General features: G+C 45.1%; 2 protein-coding genes across 5 annotated transcripts in view; one reads left to right on the forward strand and one right to left on the reverse strand.

The window, feature by feature from the left end:
* The window catches only part of FKBP9 (FKBP prolyl isomerase 9), a 33,488-nt gene extending 29,458 nt beyond the window's left edge, over positions 1 to 4,030 (forward strand). The window contains exons 9-10 of the mRNA XM_019757313.2: positions 269 to 432; positions 2,632 to 4,030. Of these exons, the coding sequence (XP_019612872.2) occupies positions 269 to 432; positions 2,632 to 2,808 (341 nt within the window). The 3' untranslated portion in view covers positions 2,809 to 4,030. The remainder of the gene's footprint in view (positions 1 to 268; positions 433 to 2,631) is intronic.
* Positions 4,031 to 11,185: 7,155 nt separating this feature from the next.
* The window catches only part of NT5C3A (5'-nucleotidase, cytosolic IIIA), a 40,415-nt gene continuing 37,533 nt past the window's right edge, over positions 11,186 to 14,067 (reverse strand). For all 4 annotated transcript variants that reach the window (XM_019757319.2, XM_019757317.2, XM_019757316.2 and 1 more), the window contains 3 exons: positions 13,590 to 13,752; positions 12,835 to 13,035; positions 11,186 to 11,865 (listed from right to left, as the gene is read on the reverse strand). In XM_019757319.2, coding sequence (XP_019612878.2) covers positions 11,764 to 11,865; positions 12,835 to 13,035; positions 13,590 to 13,752 — 466 coding nt within the window. In that variant the 3' untranslated portion in view covers positions 11,186 to 11,763. The remainder of the gene's footprint in view (positions 11,866 to 12,834; positions 13,036 to 13,589; positions 13,753 to 14,067) is intronic.

Here is a 14,067-nt window from a genome sequence, read left to right on the forward strand (position 1 = left end):
ATGTGCCGTTCACCCCGTCTGGTTTATTCTGTTCTTTACTTTAAAAAATCAATTGCCAGTCACCATCCCTCTAAACATTTCATGACTCACTAGCGGTCACTACCTCCAGTTTGGGAAAATCATGTACTGATGCTGAACTTCCTTGCTTTCACAAGAAGTGCCTGCCCTCCTCCGTGAGGCAGCTAGAACCCACGGTGGACGTGGGGGCGGAGGGGTTGAGTCTGCTGCCCTGCGGCACTAACTGCCGCTTCCCCTGTCGGTGAGACAGATGGAGAGGTACCCGGCAGTGCCGTGTTGGTGTTTGACATCGAGCTTCTGGAGCTTGTGGCCGGCCTGCCCGAGGGGTACATGTTCATATGGAACGGCGAGGTGTCACCCAACCTCTTTGAAGAAATCGACAAGAACGGCGATGGAGAAGTCCTCCTGGAAGAGGTAACTGGCCTTTGCAGGAAAGGGGGACCAGAGGAGCCGAGGGTGCCTCACTGGGCCTGGGAACCATTCTGAATGTGAAGCCTCAGAGGGAGGCGGACACCTGTGCTTATTTCTTGTGGTAATGATAACCTACACTCTCACGTACCTAGCACTTTTACACACACTCTCTAAGTTGAAGCTCATAATTTGAAGAAAGTGAGGCCCTGAGAGGTACAGGGCTTGATTCCAGGGCTTACAGATCTGGATTCAGTTCTCGTTTCCTCACTGGATGCCTGCACGGTAGTGTGTTTCACGTATGTTATCCGCTCGGCCCTCACGACAGCCATGTAATCATCCCTGGTTTTCAGAATTAGCAGCTGTGCACAAAGAAGACAATGACTCGCCCACAGTCACACAGCTACCTAGTGGTTTGAGCCAAGATCCACCCCCCTGTTCAGTCATCTAGATCCGGTGTTGTTTCTCCTGTACCAGACACCCCCTCTTGGAGCTGGGCAGTAGAGTTCTTTGCCCAGTCACCACCCTGGTGAAGTCCAGCACCCCCCACCCCCCATCTGCATATTCAAGGAGGTCGCTCCAGCCTTCTCCTTTTTCTCTCCCGTCATCATCATTTCCCCCGCCACTGGACTGTTCACAATAGCACTGAACCTGGTCTTGCCAAGGTGACCAGTGCCTTCCATGTTGCTGAATCCAGTGGTCAGTTCTCACTCTCTTCAACACAGCGGACTCCATTGCAGGACGCCTCCTTTCCCCAGCTAATGGAACACCACACTTTCTCGGTGTTCCTTCTACCTCACCGACAGCTCCTTCTCAGGAGTCTCCCCTCTGATCTCTTCATGGTGGAGTGCCCCATGCTAAGTGCTCACCTTTTTTCCACCTTCCGTCACTCCCTTGCTGGTCTCATCAAGTCCCCGCGTTCGTGGCTTTACCATTCATATCCTGATGGCTTCCATATTTGTAGCTCTGGTCCCATCTTCTCTCTCCATGTCACACTCATTTATCCAACTGCCTAGTTGATATTTTCCTTTATCGAACCCCTGATACCCACCCCCCACCCCCGAACTCACTTCCCCCAAAGCCTTCCCCATCCCACTTGATGGCAGCTTGTCCTTCCTGTTGCTCAGGTGAGAGCAGTCAGGAATCTTTGATTCCAGTCTTGATCACATAGGCCGTAATAAATCCATCAGGAAGTCATTCTAGCTCTGTCTTGAAAATGCATCCAGAACCTGCCCACGTCTCACCCCCTCCACCCTAGCGTCTTCGTCCCCTGCCTGCAATCCTCCGCGTGGACCTCTGTGAAGGTTTTCCTGCTTTCACCTTGCTCCCCACAGCAGCCTGCGGGATCCTTCTACAACGTAAGTCGGATCATGGCCCGCTTCGACTCAGAACCCTGCAGAAGCCCCCCTATGTCCGAAGTCATTACAGGGCCTGTAAAGTTCCTGCCAAGGCCTGTCACATTCTGCTCGCTGTACCCTCCTCTCCAACTACTCTCCTCTTGTCTCTGAACACACCAGGCATGCACCCATCCCAGGCCTATGCTCTCCCCTCTGCTCACAAGACTCTTCCCCTAGGTCACTGTTGGGCCCGTTCCCTCACTTCCTTCAAGGCGTTGCTAGTCCCCCTTTCTCATTGGGTTCTCACCCTGACCACCCACTGGGATACTTCGACCCACTGGCGCCCCTGGACTCTGGATCTTTCTTACTTGACTATACTTTTTTGTTTACTTAGAACGTTTCACCTTCTCACTGAATATGGAATTTACCTTTTTTTGTGTGTGCATTTTTAATTGTGTGTCTTTCCTACTAGAATATGCTAGAATGACAAGGGCAGGATGTTTGGTTTATTGATGTATCTCTAGGGTCTAGGCTGGTGCTCAGGAAAACAGTAGTTGATACGTTTTTATTGTGTGAATGAACGAATGCAGGCAGCTGTGGTCTCAGAGACTCGGGGTTAAGGGTCAGCCTTTGGGGGAGAACTAACGGTTGATTTGGGGAGAAAGAACATCTGCCTAGAACCCAGGGGTTCCAGGAGTCATTCAGTCAGGTGTTTTTAACCTGCACTGGAGAAAAAGAAACAGGTCGCATCGCTCATAGGATTTTGTTTGTTTTGCCAGTTCAGATTCAAGTTCCACTGTGTTCGGGCCCAGGCTTGATGTTCTTGGCTGCTGTATGTCAGGATCTGCCCTGTCCCCTTTCTCTCTAGTTCTCAGAGTACATTCATGCCCAGGTGGCATCTGGCAAGGGGAAACTCGCTCCTGGCTTTGATGCTGAGATGATCGTGAAGAATATGTTCACCAACCAGGACCGGAATGGAGACGGCAAGGTCACCGCGGAGGAATTTAAACTCAAAGACCAGGAGGCCAAACACGACGAACTCTAAACCTGACACGAGCCACTGTGTGACACCAAGCCCCTGTCGTGGCAGTGCGTGTCGTGAGGGCGCGAGGGTCTCTCGGAAGGTGAATCGTCAGCAGGTGGTAGTGGGTCACATAGTACCTGGGGCGTACATCAAGGGTGGGGAATACATATGGTGGGAATTTTAGGCCGAATGCCAATGGTATTAAACAATCGGTGTGAGGCGCCTTAGCGTGGGCGATGCAGGAGACTGAAAAGGCTGCACTGCCAACCGTTGTTTTGTGGGCCTTCTGGGTAGTTTTGTTAATAAAGGAAAATAGTTTCATGTAGAAGTTATAACCATCTTTGGAGGGAACAGAAGAAAAAGTGTCTAGGATATCGATGTAAAGAGGATTAAGAAAAAAATTCTTTTAACTTGCTGGAGTTTTTTTTTAACAAGTGTTCTCCAGATGGGCAGAAAAGGCAAAGGGCCCCAGCAGACGTCCTGGAAAGCCCCAGAAAACTTCTCAGTGGCCTGTAGAGGCTGTGGTGATGCCCAGCCTCCACTTTCCCTTTGTGCACATACACACACAAAAACAGACACACACACGTGCGCTTTTCTAGTTAATCACGCCCCATACCATTGTGTCCTCTGATTGGCTGAGTAACTTGGAGGTTTAAAAGGAAATCATTGGACCAAACAAAAGGCATCTAGGACCGCAGATAGAGAATGTGATTCTGTGTTTGTCATGGAAGATTATCTGCTTTACTCCTTCTTATTCCCGTCACTCTGTCCCGTAGCACGCTCGCTTCCCTCTCTGAACCCTTCGGTCAGATAGATACGCACAGGGCTGGTATCTAAGCTGAGCTCCTGAGTCTCTCCCTATGGCTGAGGTGGAAGTGTCATCCCAACAGATGAGCATAAACAAGGTGGCATATGTCTGCTGCTCATCTGTGTCCCGCAGAGGGAGATGCCCTGGAGCCTGGGGCCTCTACCCAGGAAAGCAAGGACACTGTACCTGCCGGCCTGTCCCCATGTGATGCAGTTAACCACCTTGCTGCCTTATGTCCTCTGTTCCCAACTGGTGGTGGCACTCACTCTGAAGTCATTGATGATTTTCCTTCTGAAACTGTTTTATTTTACTAATTTAAATGATTTTGTACGGATGTAGCTCTGAGATAGTCCATGAAAATGGCATGCACTAACTCAGTGGAATAAATGTTGGAAAACTATCTTTTCGTATATAAAATATTGAATTCTCTCGTCAGATTTTGTGGTGTGTTATTTGAAGGCTGAGAAGATCCCATGAGAATGTACCATGCAATTAGAATCTCCTTGATAAGACCTCGGTGGGACTGCTGCGTTGAACTGGATGGTAGCAGCTCTGTATAGTGTAGGGGTGTATTGGTTAGGCCCTGGCGGAAACACACCCTCCTCAGGACTTCTGAAGAGAAGCGAATGAAGAGATTGTGTGCACAGGTGTGGGCAGGACTCAGGGACCCTGGAAGTATGTTGAGGTACCCACGGCCGCTGGTGGCCAGCAACAGCGGGGGGCCGTTCCACCTCTGGGCCTGAAGGGTCAAGGGGCGCCCAGGTGGAACTACCTGGTGGGCGTCATGGAAGGCCGGAGACACTTCTGGAACTGGCTGGCACTGCAGCAGACAAGGAGTGAGGGAAGCAACACCCCATTCTCTCTGTCCTGACACTGGCTCCCGTTAGCTGAACCCAATTCGAACCAGTGGGAAAGGAGCTCAGGGCCTGTGTTCTTAGAGGGCAGCCTGTTGGGGTGGGTGCAGAGAACGGTGGAAAATGAGTCAGGTACGGGTCAAGGTGGGAGCAAATGGAGAATAACTGGGACCTGTATAGGGGGATAAATATGTAAATATATATGTGTGTTTTTATTTATTTACTTTTTTTTTTCAAGGAGGACACAACTCACATGGGCCGTGTGGGGATCGAACCAGCAACCTTGGTGTTATTAGCACCATGCTCTAACCAACTGAGCTAACCGGTCCAACCCTGTGTCTTTTTTTTAAAAAGCGAACTTTATTATTTACTGTTTGCAGAAGCAACTTCAGAGACTCCGTGTGCTTTGGGGAGGCAAAGGAGATGCCCATGGCCTTCCTACCCAGGGCCTGCCACCATGGTCACTAAAGTCCCATAAGCTGCTTCTAGCTAGCACACACTCAGTTTTCATTTAACAGAATTCCTTACGTGCACTAGATAGGTTAATAATCTAGCTAAAGTGAACTGCCCTTAGCAGTGCACTGGACCTGTAACACTTCATTATCCTACCTGGAGATAAAAGCTTTGAACTTACTCTCTGCCCCAGATTTTCAGCTGTTCCTGCTTGAATGTCTTCACTGGCTGTTTTCTACAGTGGTGGAGAAAGGTTGGCTGAATAAAAAATAACTTTCTCTGGGAAACTAAGGACCATGGGTCTTACAGCTTCTAGAATAGAGGGAAACCTTTAGCTTGTTTTTGTTTTTAAATTCTGCCTGCCTGACTGATGAGCTGGAACATTGGTCTTTTCTGGTCTTCAGAATCAGACTGAAATATTGGATCTCCTTGGGTTTCCAGCCCTCTGGCTTTTGTGTTGTTGTTTTTTTCCTCCAGCTTTGCTGAGGTACAATTAACAAATAAAATGGTAAGATATTTAAAGTATACATGATTATTTGATATATACATTGTGAAAGGATTCTCCCTATCTAGTTTTTTAACACATCCATCACCTCACATATTTATCCTTTTTTTTTTTTTTTGCTGAGGACATTTCTCTCTTAGCAGATTTCAACTATTAACAATGCATTGTTAAGATAACACCTAACAATGCAGTCTTATGGACTTAGTCACCAAGTTATACATTAGATCCTCAGACCTTATCTAGCTTACCCATTTACTAACCTCTCTCTATTTTCCTGACCCGCCAACCCCTGGCAACCATTTTTTTTATTGTTTTTATGACTTCAAGTTCTGTTTTTTAAAAAAATTTCATACATAAGTGATACCATGCAGTGTTTATCTTTATGAACCTTTGGCTTATTGGTGAGTGCTGTCACTAAGGATAGCATGATATTGATATATCAAAGGCTTAAATCTCTCTGGAATCTGCTTAGCTGCCCTCACTTTATGATGTTACTGCAACACTTGCTTATATTTGCATTATGGTTATGGGTTATACCTCTGCTGGCAAGGCTGTGAGTACTAATTAGGGACCAAATATAGGCTGGAGAGGCCACACAGCATTTTTCTTAAGCACATTTTATACTCAGTGTCTGCCATTGGAGTCACCTTGGAGCTCCTGATAGAACACCTAATTTATGACATACAGATTTTATCTATAAGCTCTAGATTAAGAACACCTAATTTATGACATACAGATTTTGAACTTTGGGCCCTAAAGATGAATGAGGCTATTGATGCCTAGTGGGGGATTAGAGTATTTTAGAGAACATGGTATCTGAGCATGCATGTGACCAGTGTGCTTGAAACGCCAGCCCTAGGTGACTTTGCAAGCAGAAGCACTCTGCACTGTTTTGTTAAAACCCAGGGAGTTTTGGTCTCCCATTACTTAGGAATTTATAATGCTTTTCAAAACTATTACTTAAAGGACAGGAAAAAGATTTCATTTCGGTAGGGAAGTTGGCCTGACTGCAAGGTTGTACGTAAGCATACTAATATCTTAGGTCACTAGAGACAAACTTACTTCCTCTAAGTCCTTTTTGGCTCTCTGGTGGGATCTGGGGTCTTTTTATAAAACAAGACTACGCCTCCCAGTTATTTATTGCTAGTTTCGGGTGTCAAACTTCGAAGACTATTAAAATAGTGTTTGATTCTGTACAGTCTTCATTCTTAATGTTGGAATTTCAGGTTAGGAGATTTTTTTCCAGCTTATACTGGCCATATGTAAATCTCATTTAAATACAAATAATGTCCAAATTTATAGTTCCTGCCAAAATTTCTGCTTTGTGCTCTAGTCTGCCTGTTTGGTGCCTTCTCTGGTCGATCTTACAGGAAACCTCAATCCTTGTATGTCCAAAACAGAATGTGTAGCCCCCTCTCCCTAGCACCCTACAGCCACGCCTATTTCTCATCCTACCCTTGCACCCATTTGCTCAAAGCAGACATCTGTGCGCCCCGTCCTGTTCTCTCACCCCACACATTCAATCCAACAGCAAGTGTTGGCATTTCTAAATCTAGCCTACTGAAAACAATCCACCTCTCCAGCAACACTGCTTCAGTTCCACCAACCTACCATAATTTCTAGTGTGGACTGCTACAGTGGCCCCCCAACAGGTTTGCTTGGGTGTATCTGCCCCTACGAGCCCATCATCCCCATGTCAGCAAGTGTGATCACAGCACTCCTTGGCAGAGGGTAAAACCAGACTAATGATTTACGAAGCCCCGTGTGATCTGGCACCCACGTGCTTCCCGTTCACCTGAGCCCATTCTTTCCTTTGCTCAAAATACTGTTAAACCACTTCTCAGTTCTTTGAACACCCTAAATTTTCTTACTTGGGACCTTTGCATGTGGTGTCTCCTTTCCTTGGAATGCTTCTCCCTCAGTTTGTCACATGGCTGGCCTTTTCTTATCCTAGGCTTTGGCTTAACTGTTATCTCCTGAGAGCACCTCTGACCACCTTGTCTAAAATATGTCCCTGTTATTTGTGTTGTCTTCTTCAGAACATGTGTCTTATTGATAATGGCTTACTTGTTTTCTCCATTAGGATGGAAGCTACGTGAAGGCAGGAAGCATGTCTGATTTGTTAACTATTGTTTCTCTGGAACCTAGCACACACTAAGGCCTTAAATATTTGTTGAACTTTTATTTAATCTTCACCTCTAGAGTTAATACCCCACTTTACAGATGAGGAAACCAAGGCTTAGAAAAGTCAGAGCCTTACTCCACGTCATAGAATCAAAGCCTCAGGTCCAGGATTGACTGATTTCAAAGCCTGTGCCCCTTATACCTCATGTACTTTTTTATCTTATCTATTAAACTTGTAATTGAAACACAAGACTAAGTACAAAATGCAGCATGATTGATGAATTTTGGGTGAATTTCAGGGTTAGTCATTCAAGATCACATGCATCTTTTCCTTCCTGATTCTCCAGAGGGGATACCGAAGAGAAAACCCTGACCTTGACTCTGGTGAAAAGAACCGTCAATAATCTAATCTACCTAAACAACTTTGGTGTCTGTTAAACCATGGAATGGAGATATCTTGTGAAATCACTCTGACAGTTTTTTTTCCAGCTTAGCTCTCAAAACTGCTTTACCTCATAATGTAAAATTGTAAATGGAAAAAAACTACCAGCTAATGCTAGACTCTTTAGAAATGTGGTGGTTACCACATACTACCGAGGTACTAGGGCTGCAAAAGATCTTTCCGTTTCATCAGTTCACCCAGATTGCTCAGGGATATAATTTTTGTGCATGGATAATGGCTAACAGTATTCAATACTTGTGCTAAGCTATTATAAATGCGAATATAAATTTTAATACATAGATGCAGGTGAGCACATCTCTTCACAAATCTAGAGGATATCTCACCTCACTTTATAGATGAGAAACTGGAGCACAGGTTAAATGACTTGTCTTGGTGACACACTGCTAAGCTCCAACTGCCTGAGCCACTGGGCCGGCCCCTTATTGGGTGTTTTATACTACTGTGTCTTCCAAATCGCTGATTCAATCCTTTTCTTCATCTAGTCTGCTAGTGATTCCTTCTAGTGCATTCTTCATTTCAGTTATTGTATTCTTCACTTCTGACTGGTTCTTTTTTATGGTTTCTATGTCCTTTTTTATGCTTGCCATTCTCTGTTGAAGTTCTCACTAAGTTCCTTGAGCATCCTTATAACCATTATTTTGAACTCTGTCTCTGGTAGGCTCCATTTCATTTAGTTCTTTTTCTGGATTTTTCTCCTGTTCTTTCATTTGGGATGCATTTCTTTGTTTCCTCATGTTGGCTGCCTCTCTGTGTGTCTATGTATTAGGAATATCTGCTATGTCTCCCAGTCTTGGCCAGGCAGCCTTATGTAGTAGGTGTCCTGTGGGGCCCAGTGGCAGTCTCTCTGGTTGGGGTGCTCCAGGAGTGTCCCTTGTGTGGGTTGTGTGTGCCATCCTGTTATAATCAAGTTGAGCCTTGATTGCTATTGGCATGTCAATAGGTAGGATTGACCCTCAGGCTGATTGGCGGTGGAGTTTGACCACGTCTAGTTTATGGGCTGCTGTGCAGGGGGGCTTACAACATGGAGTGGGACTCACCCCAGCCAGCTCTGGTGCCTGTTGAGACCACCCTTTGGGTGTGCTGCTTGTGGGGCTAGTTGGGCAGTGCACTGCTGTGGTCTGAAGCCAACCTCCAAGTATGCTGGTTCTGGGGCCTCTTGGGAGGAACTCTGACGCAAGCCCAGGTCACCCACTGCCAGGGACCAGCCAGGGACTACCTGGTAGGAGTTATAAAGCGATCTGCGGTTATTTGCTTGTTGCCTGTGCTAAACCTGGAGACATGTGGGAGAGGCCTCACTATGAACTGAGGATGGCTGCCACTAGTACTGGACCTAGGGTATCTCTGCAAAAAGCCAGGTCATCCAAAGGCTCGCTGCCACCTGCCGGCTCCCGTACAGTTCAGCCGCAGATAATGTGCCTTGTGCGGTATGCAAGTTGGGTGAGGCAGGGTCTCAGGGAGTCCCTAGAGTGGGAGGAATTGTGGTCACCAGGTAAATGTAAATTCTGGTTTGTTGCCAGTGCTGAGCCTGGAGCGACTCAGCAGAAGTCTCAGAGCCCACCAAGGCTAGTTGTTGCTCATCTGGGGCCTGCTAGACTCAAAGTTTTCCAAGAAAGTGCAATGTGGGCAGGTCTGGCTGCTGCTAAGAAAAGTGCCTCCAGCAGTATAAGAGTGGGTGGGGCGGAGTCTCTGGCAGAGGAGTGGAGCTCACCGGGCCAATCAGATTCAGATTTGACCTGTGGGGCGCGGGCTCAATAGATACAAGATGGCATCCACCTACTGGCTTCATGGAAGGATACCTCACCAGGGAAATGCTGTCTTCTAGTCCCCCCCACCTGAAGCCACACACCTCAGTCTGCCCCCAACCCGTATGTCTCTGAAGCCCCCGGCACCATCCCTCTGATGGAGCCCAAGGTGAGTGCCTGCGAGCGAGTGAGTCTGTGCGCTGGCCGTTTTAAGAGGATGCCTGGGTTTCCTGCAGCCTCTTGTCCCACTTGGATTGTTGAAATCCCATTTTTCACAGCCAGGTGTTGTGGGGGCTCCTCTTCTCGGCACCAGGCTGGGGAGCCGTGTGTGTGTGTGTGTGTTGTGTGTGTGTGGCGGGGGGTGGGGGTGGTGGGCCTGGGGCCCTCACTCCTCGGGGGTAACCTCCACTGTTGAGATACCGCTCCTGATTCTCCACCGCCACATGGAGGTTTGGGGTGGGTTCTGCGTCTTCACCGCTACCAGTCTCGTCGTGGCTTTATATTTTTAGTTCTGTTTGGCTAGAGTTCAGATGGTTCTCCAGGTTGACTGTTCTATAATTTAGCTGTAATTTTAATGTGCTCATGGAAGGATGCAGGCAGTGTTTATCTCCTCCGCCATCTTGCTAAGAAGTTTTCTGTAGTATTATTAATAAAGGGCTGAGATACGACTGCAGTGCAGGTCATAACTTCAGTATTCTTTACATGTACACTGTGCAGTGTGCTTGTTTGTGGAAGCATACTCTAACTTCCTTCGGAAAATAGCCAGTATGGTGAGCTCCAATAGCAGTACAGGGGTAAAAAGCTATCATTAGGTCAGAGGTCCCAACAATTATCTATGGAAAAGACCTCCAGCTAATTCTGAGACTCCCACGCCATGCTGTCTGCTTTAATGCAAGAAGCTTGGTTTGGGGTTTGATTTTGGAAATATTGAAGCAGAGAATATAGCCTACCTTTTGCCAGCATATACTTTTATTGTTTATTAGGAAAAGGAGTAGTGATGGAAGGTAAGGATGGGCTGCCCCGAGAGCAAGGTTTTCATTGTGTGACTCTGCCTCCCTGCCACATCTGATTGGGCTAGAGATTTCTGACCACAATGGATGTCCAGAATTTTGTACTTTGTGCATGTCACAGTTCAGATGCTTCAAGGAAATCCAATGAGTTGCTCATAGACTGGAATTCCAGAGTTAGTGTCAGGGTCAAATTTATCACAATGGCAAGTCTAAGCCTTGTGTAAACCATTTATGGGGCAGCAAAAATTTGGAATGGGAAGTCAGACTACAGAGAGTAATGTCGGTTCCTGACTTTGTAATATTCAGTTTTAGTCTCCATGAGACCCAGCTATACTTTGTTTCCTGACAGTGACTGACATGGTATATCCTATACACACTAGAAAAACATGGCAGGTGCTTAATAAATATTTGTTGAATGAATGAATAATAGTCTTGCCAGTAGAATGAAAAAAGCTCTTCATGTCATGTTTATTATCAGTGCATCAATACAGAACATTTTATAATGATTAGTCACAAGTGGATACCAAGTTTTTTCAAACAACAATCACCAGTATTTTCTGGTAAATATCAATGTTCCCAAAACAAAATAACCTACATAACACAATTTCAGGAGATGGTGATACCATCTGCATAATTCACCCAAATTACATAAATGGCAATAACTTAAAAATCACGTATATCGAACATCCCCAGTGTAAACAAAACTTCATGATAACATTACACTACAAAATTCACTCTGGAAATATAGGGAGTTATTTTTCAAATTTTGACTTTAAGATTTTGTTTTTTTTTGAATGTTAAAAAGTACGGTGGGGAGTGTACTGAAAGAGGTGGAGAAAAAGGAGTTTCCAGTTGGTAGATTCAACATATCTGAAAATACTTCAGTAATGTAGAGGAAAAAACTTCAAGAGCAAGAATATATTATTATAAATAAAAGTCTTTCAGCAAGATGAACACACAAGCAGTTCTTGTTTCAAATGCATCCACAGGACAGGCATCTTCTGGAAGAATGCATGTTTACAGAATCTTCTGTAAGATGGAGTTGGCCACATCCAGTGATTCATCTTTTACTAGAACAATATCATAACAGTCCATGTACTTTTCTAAAAGCTCATCCACCTAATGAACAAAAACAACAACAACAACAAAGATTAATATACAGGAAGGAGAAGCAAAGGATTTCAGTATGTACCTCAATGTTATGTTAGAGCCATTGGGCAAAATGGTGTAAATTAAATTCACTTTTTTTTTTCCCTCTTCAACCCCCCCCGCCCCTGCATTCTGGTTCAAGCCGTTTTTCTTAGTCTAGTTGTGTAGGACACAGCTCCCTGGCCCAGGCGGGTATTATGAGCCTTGCACTCCTCCCCGGCTGAGGCAGTCAGTTGCCAGTCGTCGGTCGACCACTTACAGCGGCTCTTGGCTAGACTTCAGGCACGATGGCTGCCAGCCACTCACACTGGCCACTGGCTGCTCATGGCAGCACATGGCAGCCCATGACAGCTCAAGGCAGCCCAGCTCCAGGGAGAGCTGTTGTTCACAATCTTAGCTGTAGAGGGCGCAGCTCACTGGGCCATGTGGGAATCGAACCGGCAACCTGGGCGTTAGGAGCGTGGTGCTCCAACCGCCTCAGCCACCAGGCTGGCCCCTAAATTCACTTTCATAAGACATTTGAAATGAATTAATATTTTTAACTATTCAAAATTTTAAGACTCACTGACAGAAATTTTCCCACATGATGGCTTTTCTCTCAAAATGATTTCTCTCCAGTCCAGTGGTTCTCAACTGGGGAGGTTGTGACCAAGGAACATTTGGCAAAGTCTGGAGTTTTGACTGTTGTGACTGGAGAGTGCTATTGGCATCTATTGGGGAGGGGCCAGAGAGACCTTTTAGATTGCACACCCTCCTTTGCCAACACCTATAGCGCGCACCTGTGCATACCAGCTCCTTTACTCATCACCAAAGTGAAGGGGTAAAGCGCAATCCAAATGTCACTAAAATAACTACTTTCTCAGGCACCTTTGCTAACCTGTCCAGTTTCACCCTACTTCTTTCATAAAAGAGAATGAGATGACAGATTTCTATACTTACTCTATCATTTAGATACCCAATTTTCAGAATGTGTTCCACATTGGCTACTCCATCTGCCATTCTTAAGTCTCCTTGGGAGTCTCCCAGTAGAATTATGTTGCTGTTGTCTTTTAGTTGATCGAAATATTCTGTGTTCTTCAAGGCACCATTATGTTTGTTAAATACATGAATTAGTTCTCCTTTAAATCCTTTGAGCACCCCCTGTTAAAAATACAAATCCTTTGAAATAACAGGTTTTGCAAATTCTACTTGTTGCATTTTCACATTCATGACAGGTAAGAAGGGCTCTGAGAAGTAAATGACTTCCTAGAGACTACTTGAAATACGAAATATGAGTTGAAAGTCCAATTTTCACTTTTCATTTGGTTCCTAACAAAAAGGTCCCATTCTATGTATATCATAATATATTGCATCGATTAGAGGAACTCGGTCACATTACATCAGTTCTGATTCACTTGTTTTTTTCTACCTATAGAGGTGAACTCGTCAGAGTTGTTGCATTAAATTACATTAAAACAAGTGTAACTAATTTTAACATTAGTCTGTAGCTTGGGGAACAAAAGTTTAAGGGTTATAATTTTTAAAGTATGGTTATGGGTATAACTCTGGGAGAGAGGATGAGTCACCCAGGAGGCCTATCAACTTGGCCTAATCTTAATGAGTCTTCATGAAACAATACACAACAAATGCATCTACATGATTAAAACATTTTCAGATTTTAAAAGTAATTATAAAGAATGACGTGATATTCTTACATTGTCATCAAAATCCATGAAGTTGGACACGACTTTGACGTTGGGATAATAAACACCAGCTTGACGGATAATCTCCTCTAGTACATCACCGATACCCGCCGAAAAGATGAACACAGGGATACTGTGTTGCTGGAGCTTATCAAAGAAGTTCTCATATCCTTCCCTGCAAGATGGGGGTACGATATGATTGTTAAGCTTGCAGGACGTGTCTCTTTGTCACCTAGATGTTAAAAAAGCTAAATATTTCCACCTAATCCTATAGCTCACTTACGTTCTCATTTCAAAATACTGCCCAAGGTGGATGTTATTGATGTAGGACTCTACTAAGACAAGTTTTTCAAATAATAATTCACTTTTTACCCTCCTTTTAATCAATTCTAACAGTAAAAATGAGGTGATTTTAGAGTCACATTGACTATGGCTCACTTCATGAAAGCATACCTTGAGAAACACACTTAGGGTGAGCAGGGAGACCTGC

This window comes from Rhinolophus sinicus, linkage group LG09 (genome assembly GCF_036562045.2).
Source record: "Rhinolophus sinicus isolate RSC01 linkage group LG09, ASM3656204v1, whole genome shotgun sequence".
Lineage (NCBI taxonomy): Eukaryota > Metazoa > Chordata > Mammalia > Chiroptera > Rhinolophidae > Rhinolophus > Rhinolophus sinicus.